The 22,981-nt window shown below is 49.1% G+C and overlaps 9 protein-coding genes across 9 annotated transcripts; 4 read left to right on the plus strand and 5 right to left on the minus strand.

Annotated features, from left to right (window-relative positions):
• Positions 1-1,525: 1,525 nt before the first annotated feature.
• GGI43DRAFT_387525 (uncharacterized protein) lies at positions 1,526-3,956 on the minus strand (the record flags this gene model as incomplete). Its single annotated transcript, XM_083203944.1, has 4 exons — positions 1,526-2,121; positions 2,188-2,711; positions 2,771-3,190; positions 3,280-3,956. The coding sequence occupies 4 exons, from the start codon at positions 3,954-3,956 to the stop codon at positions 1,526-1,528; spliced, it is 2,217 nt and encodes a 738-aa protein (XP_083056724.1).
• Positions 3,957-4,521: 565 nt separating this feature from the next.
• On the plus strand, positions 4,522-6,160 carry GGI43DRAFT_415593 (class I SAM-dependent methyltransferase). The gene is made up of 2 exons (XM_083207166.1): positions 4,522-5,238; positions 5,299-6,160. The coding sequence occupies exons 1-2, from the start codon at positions 5,107-5,109 to the stop codon at positions 6,010-6,012; spliced, it is 846 nt and encodes a 281-aa protein (XP_083056725.1). The 5' UTR covers positions 4,522-5,106; the 3' UTR covers positions 6,013-6,160.
• Positions 6,161-6,626: 466 nt separating this feature from the next.
• Positions 6,627-11,038, plus strand: GGI43DRAFT_217110 (poly(A)-specific ribonuclease). Its single transcript, XM_083200284.1, has 10 exons — positions 6,627-6,807; positions 6,922-7,029; positions 7,088-7,263; positions 7,320-8,033; positions 8,088-8,507; positions 8,561-8,811; positions 8,879-9,123; positions 9,176-9,578; positions 9,647-9,860; positions 9,922-11,038. The coding sequence occupies exons 1-10, from the start codon at positions 6,787-6,789 to the stop codon at positions 10,781-10,783; spliced, it is 3,414 nt and encodes a 1,137-aa protein (XP_083056726.1). The 5' UTR covers positions 6,627-6,786; the 3' UTR covers positions 10,784-11,038.
• GGI43DRAFT_216896 (uncharacterized protein) lies at positions 10,837-11,202 on the minus strand. The gene has a single exon (XM_083200281.1). The coding sequence runs from the start codon at positions 11,110-11,112 to the stop codon at positions 10,891-10,893; it is 222 nt and encodes a 73-aa protein (XP_083056727.1). The 5' UTR covers positions 11,113-11,202; the 3' UTR covers positions 10,837-10,890.
• A 410-nt stretch (positions 11,203-11,612) lies between these two features.
• On the minus strand, positions 11,613-12,751 carry GGI43DRAFT_387527 (casein kinase 2 regulatory subunit CKB1; the record flags this gene model as incomplete). Its single annotated transcript, XM_083203945.1, has 2 exons — positions 11,613-12,482; positions 12,593-12,751. The coding sequence occupies 2 exons, from the start codon at positions 12,749-12,751 to the stop codon at positions 11,613-11,615; spliced, it is 1,029 nt and encodes a 342-aa protein (XP_083056728.1).
• A 900-nt stretch (positions 12,752-13,651) lies between these two features.
• On the plus strand, positions 13,652-14,665 carry GGI43DRAFT_387528 (uncharacterized protein; the record flags this gene model as incomplete). Its single annotated transcript, XM_083203946.1, has 1 exon — positions 13,652-14,665. One exon carries the CDS (start codon positions 13,652-13,654, stop codon positions 14,663-14,665), a length of 1,014 nt encoding a protein of 337 aa, XP_083056729.1.
• A 62-nt stretch (positions 14,666-14,727) lies between these two features.
• On the minus strand, positions 14,728-15,708 carry GGI43DRAFT_425481 (uncharacterized protein; the record flags this gene model as incomplete). Its single annotated transcript, XM_083208515.1, has 2 exons — positions 14,728-15,541; positions 15,656-15,708. 2 exons carry the CDS (start codon positions 15,706-15,708, stop codon positions 14,728-14,730), a joined length of 867 nt encoding a protein of 288 aa, XP_083056730.1.
• A 285-nt stretch (positions 15,709-15,993) lies between these two features.
• GGI43DRAFT_216906 (RanGTP-binding protein-domain-containing protein) lies at positions 15,994-18,748 on the minus strand. The gene is made up of 3 exons (XM_083200282.1): positions 18,074-18,748; positions 17,943-17,977; positions 15,994-17,878 (listed from the first exon to the last, which is right to left on the minus strand). The coding sequence occupies exons 1-3, from the start codon at positions 18,251-18,253 to the stop codon at positions 16,231-16,233; spliced, it is 1,863 nt and encodes a 620-aa protein (XP_083056731.1). The 5' UTR covers positions 18,254-18,748; the 3' UTR covers positions 15,994-16,230.
• Position 18,749: 1 nt separating this feature from the next.
• Positions 18,750-21,335, plus strand: GGI43DRAFT_216979 (translation termination factor GTPase eRF3). Its single transcript, XM_083200283.1, has 3 exons — positions 18,750-19,356; positions 19,419-21,190; positions 21,268-21,335. The coding sequence occupies exons 1-3, from the start codon at positions 18,996-18,998 to the stop codon at positions 21,322-21,324; spliced, it is 2,190 nt and encodes a 729-aa protein (XP_083056732.1). The 5' UTR covers positions 18,750-18,995; the 3' UTR covers positions 21,325-21,335.
• The last annotated feature ends 1,646 nt before the right edge of the window (positions 21,336-22,981 follow it).

The raw sequence follows: 22,981 nt of genomic DNA on the forward strand, positions 1-22,981 counted from the left end.
GGCCTTTGCTAATAGTTGACCGGACGGCGAAACTAGGCGTTGTGGGTAAAACTGGGCGCCTCTTCTCTTCTGTAGTCAGTACTGTACAAGTTTTTTTTTTATCCACAAAAAATTCGTTTTGAAGTCCCGAGAGATCATGCCTTGAAACAAGGGAAAACGCTCTACGGTTAAGGATAGCCGGCATCTTGTGGGGATTTAGTTATGGAGAGAGATAGAGTTGAAACTCGGCAATCATTTTGATATAGACACTCTATATCTCCCGTGAAGTCCCGTAAAGCTAGATTTTTCATTGATTTTTCCTAAAAAAAATTTTAGCTAATACTCTAGGGGGGATGTATTTCCAGCCCTGACAATGTACTTCCTAATAAAGGATAAAGAGAGAGGGCACAGAGAGACAGTGCGCATGTCCTCTCCATCTTCTCTCTAGGCGCTGAGGGCTAGGGTGGGACAAAGCCGCCTAGAGGCCCTCAACATAAAGCGACCAGTCTCGTTCGAGACGTGACATGCCAAGTGGCTGATCTTGGCGTGGGACACCAGCAAAAAAAAAAGGTGGGAAAAGAGACAACTCCTCCAAGTACATGTAGCTAGAAAGCTAGGGCCTAGGTGACATCCGTTTTTTTACTCTAGGAGAAAAGCTATCTATCCTACCAAGATAGCTAGGTTTTTTAGATATAGGCAGAGTTACGTGGTCGGTCGTCGTAAAGGATTAGAGCTTATTGGCTTGCACGATAGATGGCTGACATGTAAAACTGTTGAGTAAGGACATGGCTTACCCTCTGATGGACGATGGGAGTTACTAAAGGGGGGTGGAATGTCTATTCCCGGGGGATGGACGGATGAATGTTAAACGAGCTGACTTGATTACGACGCATAGGCTTTTTTTTCCTCCTTGATCGGGGCTCTGTATTGGATCCAACATGTAGCGTGTATCATACGCGGCATCAAAATGAAACTGCCGTACCGTATTAAGGCCTGGGCCATGACGGTGGCTCAGCTCAGCTCAGCCAACTAGTAGTGTAGGAAAGGATCCACGACTATTCCCTTCCCGCCCCATGGGCCATCTCAGCCTCACCGATCGTACTACTCCTGCCTATGGGGAAACATATATCTGACACGCAGGGGGGGATGCTAATACTACGCCTCTCTCCTCTTTTTTTGCCTTTCATTACACTGCTATTATTCTGCCTAGTACAACATTTACGCAGACAACGTTCAGCCTCTCAGTCTTTCTCGTAGCGATATCACTCATAAGCCAACGTAAACCCGTGGCATCATCGTCAATCAAAGCCATCATCGCCCCTTATCGCCGATCCCACGCTTTTTTAGAGCCAGTGCTAGAACACGGCCTGTAGTACACACGCAAAGTTGGGGAGAAAAAAAATATAAGAAGAAGGGGAGTAGAAATGGAAACACCAGCTATTCGTTTTATACATTCGAAATCTGGCAAATAACCTCCACAGAATTGGTTTCAGATTGGCTCAGGCGGAAATCTGGCCAGAAGGAATGGGAATTTTCTTCTTGTCCTTTAAGCAACGTCTAGATAGCCCGATGCCAACGTGTGACCAAATGTGATATCGTCTGAGCCAGGCGCAATGCCTTCATGTGCGGTCGCCAAATCTGCTAGGTGCTGTAACCCCTGGCTCGCAGTAGCTTCCACTGATGATGTCGGCCGCAGCTGCTCCGTCAACTTTTCTCTTACAGTGTCCCAGTGGCCTCCAGTAGGCTTTTCTAGGATCTCCTTCATTAGTCTGGTAGCGCCTTCGCGAGAGCTATCCATCTTGGCGAGTTTGGCCAGCGACATAGTAACAAGAGACACAAAGTGATTGGTGAAAGGACTTCTAAGATGCGCGTTTGCCAGCAGTAAAGTGGCCAGCTCAGAGGTCGGCCACAGTGTTTCCGTGGGCGTTGCCCCTGGTGTTAAAAGTGTTACCAGTAGCTTGCAGTGCCAGTAAGCAAGGTGTACTAGTGGGTAAGATACAGCCTCAATGTGGCCTGGAAGATCTTCTCGGTAATTCTCGATGTAATCCACGAGAATAGCGGCCATGGCTGGCTCTGCGGTAGATGTGCCTGGCTGCATTGTAGAAATAACGAATGCAATCCGATTCAACAGTTTTGATAAGCCTGTGAAATTCATATTAGCAACAAGAAGCAATATCATTTTGTATAAGAATAAATTAATAGACTTACGAATCAAATAATAGCACACCTCACCCACGGTGTTCTCCAGTCCAGCCGGTGCAACAACGCTGCTATCTGGGATCTGCGATGGCTTTCCGGTTCCAGCCGCATGCCAGCGATCCATTAGCACAAGAGACCACCAAATACGCACACATAGCTGGTCGTCTGAATCCGACTCTGATGCAGACTCGATAGGTGTGAATTTCCACAATTTCATTGTATTGGCGAGTGCTACCGCCCTGGCCAAAAGGAATGGTAGCTGAGATGAAGACCGCCAGTCCGCATCGATTATCAGCAGAAGAAGTGTTTGAGCGTGCACAATGTCGGTGGCACGCGAGTGTGGTGCCTCGCTGCTCTCCCACTCGTGGAGAAGGGAGCTCGCAGTCTGTGTGTCTCCTGATGATTGGCCTATCGCTTGAAGTGCTGTGATAAATGCCGTCCTCACAGACGACGGGCACTGTGACAGCAAAGACTGGATCCTTGCTTTGCTGGTTGGAAGTATGGGATAAATGGCTTGAACATGGGCGAGATAGCTATTATAACCCGTTAGCTCTAGCTCTAAGATGCATTGGAGAGTTAATATGGTGCTTACTCATGCAAAGAATCTTCGTCAACCTCCGGCACTTCTTCTGTGTCTACTATCTGCGAGTCCATGGACGCAACGGGTGGCTTTTGGGGAGCTGTTTCCGCCTTTACAGCAGCAGGCTGAGGGGCAAGCGAATTGTTGGCATATCCCGTTCCTGTGAAACTGTCCGAAGAAGTGGGTGCCGGAAGTATTGGCCGTGGTTCTGGGCCCCATGGTGCTTGACGAGGAGCAGCTGTGTTAAAGTCGCCCGCCGATATGCTCGAAAATGCTCTCTTCCGACCTGCTTCCTCAGCGGGGACTAAGCCGTTGTAAGCGCGGTGGCTCCCTGGCGTTAGAAGTCGGTCAATTTCGTCTTGGGTAAGACTACCTTCAGACTCTAGCTTGTTCTCGATGCTGTGTATCCTGTCCGCTAGTTCCTTGATATATCTATCTCTTGTGTCAGCATAACATCACAAACCATGCCAGTCAAAGAAGAAAAAAGAAGAGGAGAAGGAGAAGAAAGATAAAAGACATACCCCTTGCTGGGACCACGCTTCTGGGGAACACGGCTAAACAGACATCGCATGGAAGACCGAGCACAGCTGGAGCAGGGACTCTCGCCAGTATCCGATTGAGCATCGCATTTAATCTTCTTTCGTCGACATTCATCACAAGCACGGGACACCTTGGATCGCTTTCGAGGAGGAATGCCGTCTCCCATAGAATACTGCGGTGGCAGCGGTGGTCCCACGACTGGTAACGTATGCGTGACCATGTGATCAGATGCGGGTGCCTCGTGAACGTACGATGGCGTTTGATGCTGGTCTGCCTCGGGTGGCATAATATTACGCATGTTGGGATCCTCCACGTTCATATTGGGGTCGGTGGCCGGAATAAGGGCTGTTCCAGCTAAGCCTTGCCCAAGCTGAGCCGCCAATTGAAGCTCCTCCAGGTTGGGGGGTCTTGGGATGTGATGCTGGGGAGAAGATGGCTCATGTGTAGGCACTTGACCATGGTCCTGCTCTGGTGCGTGGACCTGGTTGGGGTCATGCTGGTCATGCGGTTGCTGGTGCTCCTCATGGTCATGATGCTCATGCGTTTCATCGCGAGTGCTTGTATGATAGAATGGGCCTGCATCAAGGGCCTCCGCACCCGGGGATGGGTACGACATATTAGTGGCTTCTTCCGATTCACCCTCACGGCCTGGGCTCATAATTGCCGAGGGAAGAGGCCAATGAGACTCGTCAATGAAGGCCTAGGACAGTCTCAGGCAAGGGATAGGCAGAAGTGCTGGCACTCTGTGCTCTGAGGCAAACTACTCAAAGTTGTGGCCGACAAGTCAGACGCGGTTGTTACGCGATTGTTGGAGGCGATCTGGCGCCGATGCAACGCTGATACTGAAGCCATTGTCAGCTTGTCACTCGACAGCGTGTCTATATAGAAAGTCTTTTGTTGCTGGTCTGGTGCCTGGCTTGAGGGCGAGCTGCACAGCTGACTTACACTCTATCGCATTGGAATACGGAGGATGGTAATTGCGAAACTGGGCCGTTTGAACGGAAAGGAATAACTCGTCGCCGCGTGGGAATAGGCGACGGGATGTTGGTGTGCTTTTCGCTCTTTCGAGTAGAGAGAGGAGGGAAAGATTTTTCTCCGAAACCAGGCGGCAAATACTCGGCTAAATTGGTGCCCCACCTTTTTGTCTTCAGCATTGCCTTTGCTTGCGATTGCATGCTTTCGAAGGATGAGTCAGCCAATCATCCATTCTCTGTGCGGGATTACGGCATTGCGGCATTGTGGGTACGGAGCGACCGGGCGTGGATAACGCATATTTGCCCTGATTGCATAAATCTTCGGCAGATAGTCGGCCAGTCGGCATGTACTGCAAGTCAGCAGCCATTTAATCTTAATACAGCTCCTATCTGCGCAGGAAGACAAAATTAGGCAAGCAACCTCTACCGCTATCGGCGTAGCATTATCACCGGCTTTTTTAGAGCATCCCTCGCGGGCGCCCTACTTCCTCTGGGCCGGGGCCAATGGAGTATTAGTAGTACCTCGGAAGCGTTTCAAGCCTCCTTTACCAGCTCATCAACCTTGACTGTCATGCCTGCGATGCCCTTGCATCGATGCTATTTCCAAACATCGACTGATACCTGCATTCAGGAGTGCACTAAAAACTGATTGGTGACCATGGATGGCCTTCTCTGAAATTGCTTGATGGAAACCCGCGCGCTGCGCGTCTAGACCATGAGGATAGATATCTACAGCTTTGCACACCAGTGATCCGATCCATCTCGCGTTCAGTGATAGCTCTTTCGTTGCTGCGCCCTGCTTATTTCCCTTGGAAGCCGTCGCCATCTCATTGCATGGACATCCTAGAGATACAAAAATGGGCCTTCATGCCTGGCCTCCCAGATAACATCACGCCAATCCGCGATTTACTCGTCCGATACAGCAGGATTCCCACAGAGGAAATCGACTCTCATCTTATCAGGATTGTAAGCTGTTTGCGCTCACGGTGACTGGTCTTCCCTTGCTGATTTTGCGGGTTCTCACAGCGCGAGGCAGCATGGGCTTATGCTAGAATGCCCTTCATTGGGCGATGGAAATTCTTAACATTGAATGACGCCCACGACTCTCGCTACCAGCAGGCCCTTTTTCGGCTCAGATTATCTCAATCTCGAGACACTCTTCTTGACCTAGGCTGCGGGCTTGCGCAAGCGCTAAGGCAATTTCGAGATGACGGCGTTGATGGATCGCGATTATTCGGGCTCGATTCCAGCTCTCAGTTAATATCGTCGGGATACGACCTCTTCCAGGATAGGAGCAGCTTGGATGCCCATTTTACCGTGGGAGATATAACAGATCCCGACGATCCGAGATTAGATGAGCTCAACGGCCTTATCAGCATCATTCATGCTGGGAGCTTCTTCCATCTATTTAGCTGGAAGCAGCAACTATACATCGGAACGCGACTTGTCGGTTTTCTGCAGCCCGAGATACGCAACGCTTTCATATATGGCCGACATGTCGGTGTCACATCTACTCAGAAGCCCGAAATGGGTGATTCCTCGCCCTATCTTCACAACCAGGAGAGTTTTCAGCGGCTCTGGGATGAGATTGGAGAATTAACGAGGACTAAGTGGAAGGTAGAGGTAGAGCAATCGGGAGAGAATATCGTCTGGCTACCAGGGAGGCCAAAAGGCGCACATGCCGTCAATTTTACTATATACCAAGTCCCTAGAAATGAAATAAAGAAAAGCTGTTTATAGCCTCATGTGGGCAGTTCTCTTCCTCCGCTTGTTTTTGTAATGATTACGTATACCTTTTTTCTTTTCTCTTCTTTTCAGTCGTCTTTTCACAGCCACAAACAATACCTATCTACCTCGGCGAAAATATCAATATTCAGATAGTTCTGCTAGTGAACGTTGCTGGGTAACCCGCAAACGCTTTGATTTATTTAACTCTTTTGTTTCTAATGTTATACTTCTTCCTACGCACCTAATGAGCCACCTTGGGAAAAGTATGCCATGGAGTAAAACATTAATTATTATAGTATCCCCATACTTACACGTAATGCGAGAACACGACCCTATTCAGATTAGTCACAACAAGAGCTTAGATGGCGGTTCACAGAACTTTACCAGAAACTTATTGATATACCAATTACTCACCTCAAAACAAACAAACAATTCATACTTCTACTTAAACAACCCTTTATCCCCTTCCATTTACCCCATTTCTCTTCTCATCATCCATTTCAACCAGCTGCACGCCCAAATATCTCAACTTTCGCAGTTCCCAGGGTAGGCCTCGGAATTATATCGGATAAAGTTAGTGACCTCACTGCCCCTCCTAACTAACGGGTGGTCGCGTCCCTCCGACTTCAGCGATATCTTGGTGTTAGAAGCAGTTCTTTGCCGCGTTTTTGTCGATTGAGTCCGCATTCTTAGCTTGGACTCCCGTGGAGCCTCTGCTGGGCTTGCGGTACCATTGCGACCTTTCATACGAGCTATGGTACCGGGGAGAATAAGCAAATCGCCACAATGGACGGAGACTGGGATGAGGTACGTGGTTATCATGGCCGATAGCTGTCGCGAGAGCTATTGCGCAGCCTATTGTCGCTATCTGGCCTCTCAATGATTATGACTGGTATTCTTCATGGTTCTAACACTCAATAGGTCGCTCGCATTCCATTTCCGCCTCCGGGCGTTCATGCGCTGCCAACGCAAGTAACGACGATGACCTTTGATGCCTCCCAAGAGCTTCTTTGGGCTGGTAATGAATATGTACGATCGAATAAGTCGAAAATAACCTATTTTTCATACATTTTCTAACATCTGCCAGGGTCGAGTCACTTCCTTTTTGGGTACCGAGCTTCAACGCTACTCCACCTTCAAGGCGCATCAAGCCGTAGACGGGCCAGTTCGGCAGATTTTAACAAACGATAAAGGCGTTGTGTCATTGGGTGCTAAAGATGTGCACATGGCATCTAGGAGAGGGTTCACCATGTGGCATATCAGGTGCGTGGACAATAAATACTGCATTATGGACGAGCCGAGTACTGATAGCCATCTAGGCATGATGACATGAAAGATTTGAAGTGTATGAGTTTTACTTCAAAGGGGACGGCAGAGATCATAGCCGCCGGTCTACAAAACAGCATGTTTGTTATTGACCTCATTAAAGGAGAAGTCGTCAAACAGGTTCGAACGGACCATCAATACTTGATTATGAAACGCGGGCGCTATATATGCGCAGCGACGAGAGATGGATCAGTACACCTTTTGGATCCCATCACCTTCGCCATCGTCAAAACCTGGAATGCTCATTCAGCCTTGATCAATGACATGGATGCTCAGCACGATTTCATCGTTACATGCGGCTACTCGCTTCGCCAGGGTCAGAACTACATGCTGGATCCCTTTCTCAACGTTTTCGATATCAAGAAGATGTCATCGATGCCGCCAATTCCGTTCCCTGCCGGCGCGGCATATGTACGCATGCACCCGCGCATGCTCACAACCAGCATTGTGGTGTCTCAAAGCGGCCAGATGCATGTGGTGGATCTCATGAACCCCAACACCAGCAATGTACGACAGGCCAATGTGCTGAGTTACCTCAGCATGTTTGAGATTGCCCCTTCCGGCGAGGCTATGGCTCTCACTGATGCAGAATGCTATATCCATTTGTGGGGATCACCATCCAAGCTCCATTTCGTGGACTTGCCTACTCCCGTGGAATTTACCACAACCGAGGAAGCGGTCCAACCTATAGAATGGACTCCCGAAACGTAAGTTGCATACTATATTTTGTGTTTATGAGTGTATAAGCTAACGCGACATAGCCCTTTAAATTCTATTGGCCTGCCATACTACAGAGAAACACTTGCCTCTGCCTGGCCTGAACTGATCTCAGACGTTGGAGCGCCCCCGGTCAAATTTGATCCGCAGTTCCTTGCGAGCCTGAAACCTACCGAATTTGCGCTTTATGGCCGAAATACACGAGGCCTTCGCAGGAACCAATTTGAAGATACTCGGAGCTCGAACAAATCCGCTAATTCTGGCCTTAAAGCTCCAAAATTTCTCAGCGAAAAAGCTCGAGATTTTGCTAAATCAGATTCATCGACTGCTGGAGAGAAAGCAGATGAACTGTCGAACCCATTTTCAGAGTTGGAAATTGAGAGCAGAAAATCGGAATTTCCGATGATATACAGAAACGTCGAGATCAAATACAGCAAATTTGGTGTCGATGATTTCGACTTTGGGTATGTAAATGGATATATCTGTGCGTTTGAACTCATGGCTAACAAGAAGACAGCTTTTATAATACAACACGATACTCTGGCCTCGAGATTCATATATCGAACTCGTACGCCAACTCGCTCCTTCAAATCATGCACTTCACACCTTTAATTCGAAACTTGGCCTTACAACATGCAGCTACAGCCTGTGTGAGCGAAGTCTGTCTCCTTTGCGAGCTGGGATATCTTTTCGACATGCTTCAGAAAGCAGAAGGCTCGATCTGCCAGGCTACTAATATGCTCAAGACCCTCAGCAGTCACCCTCAAGGTAAGACTCAATTCCATCTCCATTATCAGTCAAAGCCATCTTGTTTTGTTGCTAACAATGCCCTTAGCTGCGCCCTTGGGGTTACTAGAAGAGGATTCACATGGGTCATCTCTAAATGTAATGTTACAGGGACTAACCAGATTCCTACTGGAGAGAATTGCTGGTGACTATAAGACTATGGCTCCAGCTTCCCCCTCGATGGATCAGGTGTTGGCGACCAAAGCAACCAGCTCTATAAGATGCATGAATTGCAGAAGCGAGTATACTCGGCCTGGGTCGACGTATGTAAACGATTTGCTTTATCCACCTCTTGTGAGTCGAACACTACCGCCCCCCGGTCATTCTTTTCTAACACATTTTCCAGAAAGCCCCAGGTCGCAACAATAAAATCCCTCGCACTACTTTCTCCCAAATTCTTAAGAGCAGTGTGGAGAGAGAGACGACTTCGAAGGGATGGTGTGGAAGATGCCAACGGTATCAAACCATTGCAACTAGAAAAACCATCCACAGTGTCCCGGATGTCCTGATGCTCAATACCGCAATTACCAGTTCGGATCATCGATTGCTTTGGTCCACGCCTGGCTGGCTACCAGAGGAAATCGGCATCATCGTCGAACAGGGCCAGTTCTTCTGCTACGAAGGGGAAGATTTGAAGCTTCACTTACAACGTGGCATTCATAACATCACAGTCTATTCCTTGATCGGAATGGCTATTAACATCGAGAGCGGCCACACACAAAAGCCGCACCTCGTAGCCATGGTTAATGGTATGATTTCCATCCCCTTGGATATTTTCCTTTTCTGCCCTGATATTTTGTTACTAATTTTTGGATAGTTGCTCATGCTGAACCAAACGCTCCCGGCCGGAGTCAATGGCACTTATTCAACGATTTTCTCGTCCGCTCCGTGAGCTCAGAAGAAGCTCTTGCATTTAACAATTCTTGGAAAGTTCCCTCTGTTGTCACATTCCAAGTTAAGAACGCAAACAACAAGATCGATAATACTTGGAAGAACAGCATTGATACATCGCTTCTATATCAAGATTTCAAGTAAGTTACGCCGTCATTGGTGCGAGTAACAAGACAATCATTACTAAACATTCTTTTTTAGTCCCAGCTCTCGAACTGAGAATAAGACGTATAAGCTTCTGGACCCAGTAACAGAGCGACCTGGGCCAGAGACTATCATTGCACTGGATACTGAATTTGTTGCGGTGCGACAGCCGGAGATTGAGATGAACTCGGATGGCGAACGAGAAACCATCCGACCAATAGTCTATGCACTTGCCCGCGCCTCCGTCGTTCGAGGCCAAGGTGAATTCGAAGGCGTCCCCTTCATCGACGACTATATATCTATCAGAGAACCCATCGTCGACTATCTAACGTCCTATTCGGGCATCACCGAAGACGATTTGAACCCACACACTACAAAACACAGCCTACTACCTCTAAAAGTGGCATATAAGAAGCTTTGGATACTACTCAACCTCGGTTGCAAGTTTTTGGGCCACGGACTGAAGCAAGACTTCCGCGTCATCAACATCCACGTCCCCAAAGCACAAATCATCGATACCATCGACCTCTTCTTCCTAAAGTCACGCCTGCGAAAGCTGTCGCTCGCCTTCTTGGCATGGTACCTTCTCAAAGAAGACATCCAAATGGAGACGCACGATTCCATCGAAGATTCCAGGACGGCCCTCCAGCTGTACAGGAAATACCTTGAGTTCAAGGACGCTGGAGTCCTGGAAGCAATGCTGCAGGACATTTACCGCGCCGGCAGAGATGTAAACTTTAAGCCTCCGAGAAGAGACGGCGTGTTGGACGTCCCCAGATCAGAGACACCGCCTCCTTTGCCGGTGGAGAATGGGAGCACGCCGACACCTACTCCTGGGCCGCCAACTACACCTGCGAGGGGAAGGGGATTTGGAAGTGGAGTCAGTTGGACACCGGGTAAAGGATCTCCTATGAGGTGATATTACGCTGTCTATAAGCTACCTCAGGAGTGAACATGAGAAGGATATTTGATAATTTGGAGTTTTGATGGTGACGAATCTGCAGGGAAAGCGGGCTACCTGTCATATCAAAGTTGGAGATAAGTAAGGCAGTCGAATGATGTTGGGTTGTGCACATTTTGTTTGCCTTCGCATCTTGTGATATACTGGACACACTTGTCTATGGCGAGATCAGGAACGAGTAAATAAATATACATATTCTTCATAAAGAAAAAAGACCTCGCATTCATCCGCATTATTAAAACTAAACATATCCTGCAAGGTATCCTCCCACCCGTTTCTCCTAACATACTAAATCGTTGTGCTCAACCCTTTGACCCTTTTTTGAATGTCGCCCCCTGAACTTATTCCTATTCTAACCTCTAAGCCACCCATCACTGATAAGCTTCCACGACATCACCCCGGCTCAGCCCTTCCAAGCATGATGAATAGGAGAAGGAGCACCGCATAGCCTACATCTCTTAAGCAATATGGGAAATTGGGGAGAAGAGAGACGAAATGAATCCCGGTGCACAGAAGCACGCCCAACGCCATCAATACCTTATTCTCTTGATAGCGGTCTGCCTCTTCTTTGCTGGCGTACACAACTGGTTGAGGTCGACGGCGACCGTAGATGGCGATTTCCTCTCTTTTCTCTCTGTCTCTTCTTTCGTCTGGACGTTTTCTTCATATTAAATAGCGTCATGATAAGGAAAACTCTTTGTTGAGAACGAATCATGTTCATCTGCCCTGACTTGCGCTTATATCGTTTGTAATTCCATTTAGTCTCGCTACGTAAGGCTTCGCTACGCTACAGCTCAGACTCGGCACCGTTGGCGGACAGAGCCATAGGACTACCACTGTGGTTTGGCCGCTGGCGAAGGCGAGCGTTGCCAGGTGGTCGCCGTCGGACCAGTGCCCGGCCGTTAGCCATAGACTCGTCCTCCTCCTCGTCAGAGTCGGGGTTCTGCTCGTGGTATAGTCGTGCCTCATCCAACTCGGTGATTACTTCTGGTCGGTCTCGCAGCCATTGCATTCTGGGGCCTGATCTCGCTCGCTCTGAGACCTTGAATCCGTAAATCTTGGGCTCGTAGATGTGTCCACCGCCAAGACCTGGTGCAATATTCTTGGCGAACATGCCGTTGAGAATGCTCTCGTCCTCAGGTACCTTGGAGTTGGTGCTTGACAACACATCGGCACCACGCTTGGTAAGATCATATTCGGGGAAAGTAAGAAGGAAAAGAGCTCCAAATGTGCGACCGAAGAAAGCGCCGTCAACAGTTTGGAACCGACTGTTAGGTGGAACATAAACGTCGAGACAGGAGGGGCAGAATAATTTGACCGTGTCTTCACCGGGAATGTCGGACAGGCCCACAGGCAAGGTACGTGCCTGCTCGCAGTGTGTTCGAGGGCAGCAGCCGAAATGACCAAACTCGTACTTCTCGCTCATTTGCTGGATGCCTACGCGCGAGCAGATGAATCGCTGGTGGATAAGGCCGTAGAGCATCTCTGCTGATGATTCGATGACAGATAGGTCGCTGGCCATCCTGCTATGGTGCCGCCGTTCTGCGCCGTGTCGCATGCCTGCGCGGTCGGCCTCCTCTCCCGATTCGTTTTCGTCCTCATCTTCCTCATCCTCCTCTTCATCCTCATCATCCTCTGGCTCGACATCAAGGATCATCTAGGGGCACAAATTAGTAACATTCAGGATTGAAGAGTAGCATCACGACAAGTCATCAAAATACGCCAAGAGGGAGATGGAAGACCCAATAGATGCAACACGCCACGTACCTCGAGTGCCTCCTTGTACATGGCAACTTGGGTCTGCAGACCCGTCAGGTTGAAGTCATCCTCAATGAACTCCTCGGAAACCTCAGCAAAGTATTCGTGGCCAGGCAGAGCGCAAAAGCTGGAGATCCAGGACTCGGGTGTTCCTGAAGAAGTCGACATGATGTCGGTAAAAAGGACGGAGATCGATTACGCTCAATCAAGGGCTGCGCGCGGACTGAAGGCGAAAGGCTGAAGACTGAAGATAAGGCAAGAGGTTGGCTGAGGTGGGGTTCGTCGTGGGATGGATTGGCGGTGGTACTATCGATAAATTTGCGAAGGTGGCAGGTCGCGCGTAAAGGTGCTGGTAGGAGGTAGTAGTGCTGAGGCTCTGGGCCCAGATTTAGCGCCTTGAGGTAGGTAGGACGTGGCGGGGTGTTTGTCTGGCGTCAATGGCAGCGTCCTAAGCGCGTAACGTTAGGCTTTAGGCACTATCCAAAGCACATGCAGGTGATAACAGGTTGGTGCTGCAAATTCGTGGGATGTGGCGTCAAAACGAGGGCAGGTTGAATCCAGTCTTTATCGCGCAGGCATTCCCGGTGAACGGAGGCAGCGAGAGCAGTGCGGTTGGCGGCAGCCTCGTCTAGGGCTCGAGCTTTGGCGATTAGGCTGGGCGTCTGAGAGGATGATAGGCGGGTCAGCCAGAGCGGTTTGGCCAAGGTCGCAATTGATAGAGTAGCGGCGGCGTTGGGTGGATGAGCTTGCTTTGGTGGAGGAAGAAAAAAAACATGACTAAGAGCTATGGCGGGCGGTGACCGATTCTGCCGCTCCCAAGCAGTGGGCAGGCACGAGGCAGGAAGCTTTAGCTAGAACGTATGTACAGAAGGAAGTATTGGGTGGGTAACAGCTACTCATCAAAGGAATGAAGCTGACCGTGTCTACGGGTAAACAATACCGTCTCTCAGCTTGGCCCTGGTCTCTGCCTATCAACAACGATGGTAGATCCAATGCGTCTTACCGATTAGGTGCTTACCTTGTCTCACATTTTATCCTCTAAACCCATCAACTTATAAAATGTTCGCAATGCAAAGGAGCTTCAAGACTCTTCAATGCACACCGAAGTGGAAGCATCAAATCATTAAAGTGCCATTCCGCAGCTTTGCTTCCGCAAATGACCAACCAATAAAGAGATCTGGCGTCATAGATGGATTAACATTTGAAGATAGCTTCAAGGCCGAAAGGCCGTATGTCTTTTCAGATCCGGATACGTCTCCTACATATCTTCTTCCAGCTTTCCATAAATGGTTCAAAAGGGACGAAGAGAATGCGTCATTTTCTTCTTACATAGACTCTTTCCACCAATTAATCTTCCCCTATGAGCTGATAAAACCCTTCTTCCAAGGATCTGAGACTATATCCCGTCTCTATGATAGCTTGTTAAATAGCCAAGATGCTGTGGATCGAGATTGGGCGATAGCTCTTCAGTCTGCTGCTGCTTCAGAAGCCTCTCGTGATCACCAGTTCTTTCAGCTCTATGCACCTTTGAGACTGCTGGTAAAAGCACTCGAGTTCAACGAAGCCCAGAGGCTAAAAGAAGACCCGCCTGTGCAGCTTTACATTGCCCAGTCTCTATTATCAGATCTCCCTAGCTCTTTACAAAGCGATGTACCGACTCCAGAATTGATTCAAAGAGTCGGAAGAGGCGACATATACAGCTCTTCAATATGGCTAGGGACTGAGCCAACTTATACCCCGCTGCATCGAGATCCGAATCCCAACTTGTTCTGCCAGCTGTGTAGTAACAAAATGGTGAGGCTGCTGCCGCCCAAGGCGGGACTTGAACTCTACAACAACGTTCAAATGCGGCTTCGGCAATCTGGAAACAGTCGAATGCGATCTACAGAGATGATGGAAGGAGAAGAAAGGGAGATGCTTCACGGCGTCGTGTGGGAAGACAAGACGGCGACATTGGACATGCAAGAGGTAGAGTTGTTTGCCGGGGATGCTTTATTCATTCCCAAAGGCTGGTGGCATTCTATTAAGAGCAAGCAATCAGATGGACGCCTAAATGGATCAGTAAATTGGTGGTTCCGCTAACGGATTTTGTGTTAAAGTCTGCAGCGGTTATACTATACACCCTCATTACCTGTATATAGCACTTATCCAGCCCTTTCAACGGGTCTACATATAACCCAATTCTGATACCCACACGGCCAGATAAACTTGCATTTTCCACTCCGCATCTCCCATGAGCTCGTGTCCGCACCGCAACCACGGAGGAGACTTTCTATCTCATTTGGAGTCCTCGTCCTTAGGCATGAAACTATTCCGTCAAATACCAAGACAATTGGCAAGACTGGTAAAAGCCATGCGAATGCAAGAGAAGCGGGAGATCTCCATTTCCAGGCGAAAACCGGTGCCAAAGCTACGGATGCGACTCCCAACATGAAGACACTGATCATGCTTGCGAAGCTACGATCCTGAAGCTCAAATATGGCGAATCCATGGCTCGTCTTTACTGTATCTCTGAGTATATCCCTCGCCAAGGCATCGTCAAAGTGATGGAAAGCCAGGTTGAACAGTCGCATTACTTTCTTTCCGTCTTGACGTTCCACGAGGTGCTTAGGAGCTTTAGTCGCATCCACGGGCTGCTTTTCATATGTGACTTGTGGGAAGCTTTTCACGACTTTCTCCCATGCCCCCACATTAGGATGCAAGTCGGTCAGGATGAAATCAACTGGCGGCTCTCCTTCAGCTTTGAGATGAGCGTTGATGGCCTTCTGAATCGCTGGTGTAGGTCCGCCGCCACCGGCGCAGAAGTCAATGAAGGTGTAAGATGAGAGTGAGCTGTCAAGCTCACGTATGAGGGTAGATGCAGCGATACGCGCGGGTGACTGGGGCTGAAGAGGTGTATTGGAGTTCCAAGCCGCAGTGAGAGCATCCTGGATGCGACTGCGTAGAAATGCAGGGAACCTAGATATTTGCTCACCTATTAGATATTTGCCTTCTAATATATATTATACTTATGAATTGACGGAGGGTCAAGCTGGATCAAAATTGAGCAGCGCTAGTACGGGAGCTTCTCACCATAGTTGATCATCAATTTCAAAGAGATGCAGACGTGGAATAAGAGGCGCCATTTTTGTGATAGCCCGATAGTGATTAAAATACAGATGGAAATAATTCATAAAATTCTCTTCGCTATATCATTTATGATTGCATCTGAAACCGAGGTTGAGGTAGGATCCAGCTCTCGAATTGGCATGCGCTGACGTGGCAGCCTATGCAAGCGACTTGTCTCAGCAACTCAACAGTTAGTCACTTTGTTGATCAATCGATTATCGATATTGCCAGCTTGGAGGGGGAAATATCGATTTATAGTAAATCATGAGAAAAATTATCGAAAAGGTGCTTGGAGTAATGGAAGATCATGTTAATTTAGCTTGTCGACATGCGTCATAGAAATATTGGTGTCGTGACGTTGAGGCTTTGGAACGGTACGCAACTATGAAACGCCCTTTCGCACCATTCAATGCGACTTTTGGCATCGGCAACGACATAGGTCAATCGCCCTAGTGGACTAGCTCTACTACAAGAGTATTCGCGTAAATTTCTATTCTACCTTTCTATTCTACCTTTCTATTCAATCCTATTGCTATTCATTATGCTGCATCGGTGTACGGGTCAAACCCTACCCGCTGTTTTGTTACACTCCTAGCCCTCCACATAGCCTCGCCTGTCAACCCTGTTGTCGATGTTTCCTCCAAGAAAAATGTCAAAATGTGGTCTGGAATCGACAAATGGGAAGCTTGTTGGAATTCCTGAAGGCCAGCGAGCCGAATGAGCATCTCAATCAGGGAGAGCGATGTCGTGATAGTACCAAACGGTGATCGCGACACAAAATCCTGCGCTTCTCTTGCAGAGTCTACCGCCAGCTCTCGCGATGGACCACTAAGGCTGGGATCTGAATAACTTAAAGTGAGAGTATTGCGTGATGTAGGCTGAACAGACAGATTCTTGATCTGAGAGACCAAGCTCGAGTCTAAGGCTGCGCGAAGCCGTGATGGCGTTTTCTCAGGTGAATTGCCGCGTCCATCGAGCTCATCTGATGAATCCACGTTAAGGCCAGAAACGGAGCTCGTCTCGCTCTGCTCATCATCATCTTCGTACACCTCAAAAGCTATCCATTCAGGATCTAGGTGTTTGGGAAAGGCGGTGACGCAGCTCTCTTCAGCGGTCTTAGAGCCTCCTAAAGATAACCGCTTCTCTCGCGATTCCCCAAATAGTTGCCGATCTATATCGGATTGATCATCTTCGTTTGCTCCTAGTTGGCTACTACTATCATCATTCGTAGCGTTGTCTACATCTCTAAGCCCACCATGTTCTGGTCTTTGCAGCTGAGATGCATTAATATCTCGTTTGAGGAGCAGAACCGGGTTATTTTCTCCATCAGCTCCGTCCCCAATGTTGAGCATTCTACCAGTGTCCGTATAGAATATCTTGGCAAGTTGGTAAATCGGAATCTGTTCGCGAATGCCGGCTTTTGAAATGCCGTTATATGGTTGTGCCGTTGCAGCTCCTTCATGAGCCCGGCCATCGTCCAAATCTTCAATAATCTCGAGGTGATAGGCATAGTTTAGGCCAACGTCAGGGTTATATGCGTCGTGGTTGTCTTCATTGAAGCTTTGTTCATCTATGGCTGGGCTGCATGCTGACCTGCAGAGCCGCACTCGGGCCTTGTGTATCGCCTCCTGCCATACAGGCCTTCTATCGTGCTCGCCCAAGCCATAGACTGGAATTTGGTCCGTGCCTTTTGAGCTACTTTGGCGATTACTGCTTCCCGGACTCGGTTTTGACTTTTCATCTTTAGGTGCAGACGATACAGATGCGTGTCCCAAGAATAGCATGTATACAGACAGCGTGAATGAAGGCCCAATTTGCACAGTTCTTCGAGGATCTTGTGCATGCTGTGTATCTCCGACAGTCAAGAGTGTACTAGCCTGCAAAAGTCGTGAAGGAGATATGCCAGCGGGGAGTGAAGTAGACAGGCTCTCGCCAGATGCTGATATAGCCAGCTGCAAAAGAGGAATTTCCCGGTCAATCTCGGCCAAGAGATTTTTCATATCTCTAATTACCCTCTTTAACGCATCATGGCTAGTCTCTTTGGCTTGTGGATTCTCTCCCAAATCATGGTTATGTTCCTCGACAGTCGCGGCACCTTCCACACGACGTCCTAAGGAAACGATTTGCTGGTTAAGAGACTTTGCGAGAGGCAGTGCGGAGTCAAGAAAGACGTTTCCTCGCCCGGATCTAATCTGTCAGCACCTCTTCATCTCTGCTGATGAATGTCATGATAAGAGTAGACAGCACTGACTTGAACTCAATAAGGTCAATCGCAGGAGAGATAATCTTTATCATTAACGATTAGCATAAGAACATAGCGGGAGTAAAGGGGTGATTATTCTTTGTTTCTGAGACAAAAATTGCACGGATAAATCTCAATACCTTGATTTTACCATCCAGCTGTTTTTGGAGCAACCTGAGCTCAGAATGGAGGTTCTTGTCGTCAACTGCCTTTAGCAGGCGAGAGCATTGGTTGATGGCATAAGAGGACGTCAAAGCGATGCCGGATCGTATGGCATATCTCATGGCCTGCGCGCCAACAGCTGCCAGAAAATCGTCCATGGCCGCGATTCGGTGGTTTAAACGATTTTCATGAGAAAATTACAAAATAGAGGCAAATTTTAATATTAAGTTCAAGGCATAGCGAGAGCTTGGCTCATAAGTAGCAGCCACCGTTTACTGGCATAAAATATTTATGTAGTTCAGTGGACTCGAAGAAGCAGCTACAGTACGAACAGCCCTCTCTGACTCAGACCCGCCCCAAGGGTGCCTAAACGCCAGATACGAATAAGAAGACAAAATAAGAGAGAGCAATAATTCGCCCCGAAAATGTCTCTGTGATTAGGAGCATGTCTGATTAAAGGCCTTGCTCCATTAACCAAACTCAATATTTGTTTCACTGTAGCCTACCTTAGACTGCATTGAGACCTTCTGTTGACTCACTGCTAAGTCATTCGCTAAACCCAATATCGTACTGTGCCCAAGTTATCCAAATGCACTGTAAGAGCCCCTCTACAAAACCTTGCTGCAACACGGTTTATCGATGTCATGTCGGTGCCTTGGTGGGGCTCGAATTTTCACAACCTCCACCATAAAACCACCGAGACGTCGACCGTCGCTTTCAACCCCCAAGACCTAAGTCTGCCAACCCAAAGGTCACCGACGGCACCCGCTTCTTCAGTGCTATTTATCAGGCCACCAAGCGGTCGATAGACAGAGAGAAGCATCGTTAGATAGTCGACGACTCTCGAACGGTCAACCCCGCCAACAAAGGTCAGACGAGAAAGATATTGCCATCGCCACCATGTCGAACCTCAACTCTTGGGAGGACGATCCTGCTGCTCAGGACGAGAACCTCGCCCAGCAGGCTCAGCAGCAGCTCAACGTGAACCCTGCTGCTGCCCAGGGCGGCTTCCGACCTAACACTGCCTCATTCCAGCCTGGCGCTGCCTCTTTCCAGCCCGGTGCTGCCTCTTTCCAGCCTGGCCAGGCCTATGGTGGGGGATATGGACAGTACCAGCAGCAGTACTACCAGCAGCCACAGGGATTCTATCCTCAGTACGGCGCAGGCCAGGGCCAGGGCCAAGGCCAGGGATTCGATCAGTACAACCAGCAATACCAAAACTACGGTGGCGGCTACAACCAGGGCTACAACCAGAACTTCGGTATGTTTGCTATGCCTACCTATTTCGACTCCCACCGACAGACTAACCATGTTTAACCGTAGCAGGCCAGGGCTATCCTCAGTATGGTCAACAACAAGGTCAGCGAAACCAGCAACAACAGCAGTTTTCAGCCCCCGCTCAGAACAATGCTGCCCCTGTGGTAAAGTCACTCCCCGTCGAGAAACCTGCCGCCGCTGCTAGCGCACCCAAGCCCGTTGTTTCCAACGAAGGAGGTGCCAAGGTGCTTAGCATTGGAGGCGACGCAAAGCCCAAGGCTAAAGTCTTGTCGATTGGCTCTCCCGCTGCCTCTTCTCCTTCGCCGGCCAAGGATGAGGCCAAGACCGAGCCGTCCAACGCCCCAGATGCGGGTAAGAAGGTTACTGCCGCCAAGGCCATTGAAAAGACTGGCGAGAAGGCAGGAAAGTCTGCCAGTGGCAAGTCTTCTGGAAGGACATCACCCGATCCATCATCTGGCCGCTCGAGCCCGTCTGCCGGAGAGAAAAAGGCCCAGCGCGAAGTCGATGCTGTCCTCAAGGCGCAGGCAGCTGATGTCGATGATGATACCCTCAAGGAAATTTACGGAAAGGAGCACGTCAACATCATTTTCATCGGTCACGTTGATGCAGGCAAATCAACTTTGGGCGGTTCGATCCTGTGGACTACCGGAATGGTTGACAAGCGTACCATGGACAAGTACAAGCAGGAGGCAAAGGACCTGGGTCGTGAGTCATGGTATCTCTCCTGGGTCATGGATTTGACCAAGGAAGAACGAACCAAGGGAAAGACCGTCGAGGTTGGACGTGGTTTCTTCGAGACTGAGAAGCGTCGCTACAGTATCTTGGATGCCCCTGGTCACAAGACATATGTTCCCAGCATGATTGGAGGTGCTTCGCAGGCAGATGTGGGTATTCTCGTCATCTCGGCGCGAAAGGGAGAGTACGAGACTGGTTTCGAAAGAGGAGGACAAACCCGTGAGCACGCTATGCTTGCCAAGACTCAGGGTGTCAACAAGCTGATTGTGGCGATCAACAAGATGGACGACCCCACGGTGGAGTGGTCCGAGGAGCGTTACAAGGAGTGTACTACCAAACTACAGCAGTTCTTGAAGGGAACCGGCTACAACCTGAAGACCGACGTCTACTTCATGCCCGTTGCCGCTCAGCAGTCTCTGAACATCAAGGACCGACTGCCGGAGGGCGTTGCCCCTTGGTGGAAGGGACCCTCACTGCTGGAGTACCTTGACGGCATGCAGGCTCTGGAGCGCAAGGTCAATGCACCATTCATGATGCCCATCAATGCCAAGTACCGCGATCTGGGTACCATGGTTGACGGCAAGATCGAGGCGGGTGTTATCAAGAAGGGCATGTCGTTGATTATGATGCCTAGGAAGCAGCAAGTGGAAGCGGCTGCCCTCTACGGAGAGCAGGAAGAGGAGCAGCCTATCCTCCAGTGCGGTGACCAGGTTCGATTGCGTCTCAAGGGTATTGAAGAAGAAGACATCCTGCCCGGATTTGTGCTGTGCTCACCGAAGCGACTTGTGCACTGCGTGACCGAATTCGAGGCTCAAATCAAGGTTTTGGACCTCAAGAGCATTCTCACATCCGGATTCAACTGTGTGCTGCACGTACACGCGGCCATCGAAGAGGTCACTTTTGCGGCGCTGCTACACAAGCTCCAGAAGGGCACCGGCCGTAAGAGCAAGGTTCCTCCCACACACGCCAAGAAGAACGACAGCATCATTGCCAGACTTCAGGTGACTGGAGGCGCTGGTATGGTTTGCGTTGAGAAGTTCGAGGATTACCCACAGATGGGTCGTTTCACCCTCCGAGACCAGGTATGAAGAGATCTACCCTTTCTATGATGACTTTTTTGGACTTTTTTGGACTTTTTTTTTCTAATCACATTGCACAGGGACAAACCATTGCCATTGGCAAGATCACCAAACTCATTACCGCCGACGACCAGTAAAGAATTATTTGTCAGTAAGCTACTAAAAAGTATGAGAGAGAAGATGCCAGCCTCCGGTGGCTTGGCTGGAAGAAGGTGAAAAGGATGAGGGCTGAGAGCAGCTTTGATGAACAGGCGTCAAGGAGACGGATGTGAACAAAACGTCGGCTACAAACTCATATAGAAGCTGTGGCCTGCATGGTGCTAGGGTGGAAAGCTCAGGGGGCTGCAGGTTGGCATGATCTGCGGTTGAGTTAAGATATACGCCGAGAGATGCAAGACCATGACAAAGCATTTGTAGACGCCATACGATGCCACGATTGCAAAAGATTAGAGGGCGACAAAAGATCTTTTTAGTTCAAAAGAGCCATTTTCTGGATTGAATCAATAGCCATAGTCAGCCGAGGATGGAAATGAAGAGATTAAACCAAGCTTTGATGAGATAACAATGGTGCATGACGATTTTGAGATGTACGAGATAAGAAACGAAGACTTGAAGATTCCGTATTGACCCGTTGATAGAGGCAAAGCAGATATGAGGTCGGAAAACCACTATATAGGGTATACTTTCAGCCGCCGAAGAAGCAGCGGTTCGGAGATGCGAGCAGATACGAGCAGGTCCCTCCCGTAATCCGAGCAAAATGCTGCCCGAGGCTGGTGAACATATAGGAAGTAGTGTATTACTACTACTACTCGTTCGAGGCAAGCTGGGCGAATCAGGGGGGACGGATGGGGAGGCAATCAATCAAGCATGGACTACATTTTTGCATGTGCCAGTAGGCTGAAACTAGGGGCGTGTGGGAATCTATGGTTCAATAACCTGCATGCATTCATGAAGGAGAGAGGCGCCTAATACTCGGTACCTGATGGGTCAGGGATCAGAGGTTTGCAGCATGTTACTCAGCCAGAAAACATCCCGGGCTGCTCCGGGCCTGGGGAAGTATGTACGTGTATGGCGGGCATGGCATCCTGTCAGCGAGGAGACGTATAAGCATGGGGTAGCGTTATAGGGTCCCATTTGAAGCAATGTACAAAGTAGTACTCGGGGCGTTTACCATGTACTTGAGGATATACGTACGACTAAGCATTATGTATATAGAAAACGAAAATGAATCGGAAGCAAGGGGGGGAGTGTAGAAAGATGGATTGTGAATGTACTTGAGATGGAAGAAACGCAAAAGGGGAGAGATGGGGACTGGTGGGGACGCCTTGGGCTTCCGAGCCCGTACCGCCGTGGCAGGCGGAACGGCAGCAGAGAGGAGGCAGCAGGAAGAAAATTTCGAAGCAGCGGGTGGATGGATTCGGGGGTCCGTGAGTGGGGCGGCAAATACGGTAAATAGAGTCGGGCGGGAGGGAATGCTGGGAGGAAGATGATGGTGATGATGATGAAGAGGTTGAGAATGTAGAATGAGTATAATAGAGATGTTGGATATGGGAAAAGGTTTGTTTAGAAGTAGACTTAAAGAGAATCTCTTCAAGCTTTGGTTATATAAGCGTGTCTGTATAGAATGATTTGCTTGGGAGATTTATCAACAACTACGGGATAACGACTACGGGATAAAACACTGCAATGTTTAGTCAAAACCGGGCTGGACTTGGTCTTTGTCCAAGGGGGCCCAATAGACGTCACAAAGGCCCCAAAGGCGCTGAGCAATGCCTAAAGCGGTGTGCTTGACGT

This window comes from Trichoderma evansii (genome assembly GCF_050947405.1).
Source record: "Trichoderma evansii strain SZMC 28006 chromosome Unknown GGI43scaffold_25, whole genome shotgun sequence".
Taxonomy (NCBI): domain Eukaryota; kingdom Fungi; phylum Ascomycota; class Sordariomycetes; order Hypocreales; family Hypocreaceae; genus Trichoderma; species Trichoderma evansii.

Excerpts from the sequence above, each read along its gene's own strand:
- GGI43DRAFT_415593 (XM_083207166.1), top strand. The coding sequence starts at position 5,107 with ATGGACATCCTAGAGATACAAAAATGGGCCTTCATGCCTGGCCTCCCA. Across the intron at positions 5,239-5,298 it reads ACTCTCATCTTATCAGGATT|CGCGAGGCAGCATGGGCTTA; the intron begins GTAAGCTGTTTG and ends GGGTTCTCACAG.
- GGI43DRAFT_217110 (XM_083200284.1), top strand. The coding sequence starts at position 6,787 with ATGGACGGAGACTGGGATGAG. Across the intron at positions 6,808-6,921 it reads TGGACGGAGACTGGGATGAG|GTCGCTCGCATTCCATTTCC; the intron begins GTACGTGGTTAT and ends AACACTCAATAG. Across the intron at positions 7,264-7,319 it reads TTCACCATGTGGCATATCAG|GCATGATGACATGAAAGATT; the intron begins GTGCGTGGACAA and ends ATAGCCATCTAG.
- GGI43DRAFT_216896 (XM_083200281.1), bottom strand. The coding sequence starts at position 11,112 with ATGTTAGGAGAAACGGGTGGGAGGATACCTTGCAGGATATGTTTAGTT.
- GGI43DRAFT_216906 (XM_083200282.1), bottom strand. The coding sequence starts at position 18,253 with ATGGACGATTTTCTGGCAGCTGTTGGCGCGCAGGCCATGAGATATGCC. Across the intron at positions 17,978-18,073 it reads AGCTGGATGGTAAAATCAAG|ATTATCTCTCCTGCGATTGA; the intron begins GTATTGAGATTT and ends TTAATGATAAAG. Across the intron at positions 17,879-17,942 it reads ATTGACCTTATTGAGTTCAA|ATCCGGGCGAGGAAACGTCT; the intron begins GTCAGTGCTGTC and ends CTGACAGATTAG.
- GGI43DRAFT_216979 (XM_083200283.1), top strand. The coding sequence starts at position 18,996 with ATGTCGAACCTCAACTCTTGGGAGGACGATCCTGCTGCTCAGGACGAG. Across the intron at positions 19,357-19,418 it reads GGGCTACAACCAGAACTTCG|CAGGCCAGGGCTATCCTCAG; the intron begins GTATGTTTGCTA and ends GTTTAACCGTAG. Across the intron at positions 21,191-21,267 it reads GTTTCACCCTCCGAGACCAG|GGACAAACCATTGCCATTGG; the intron begins GTATGAAGAGAT and ends CACATTGCACAG.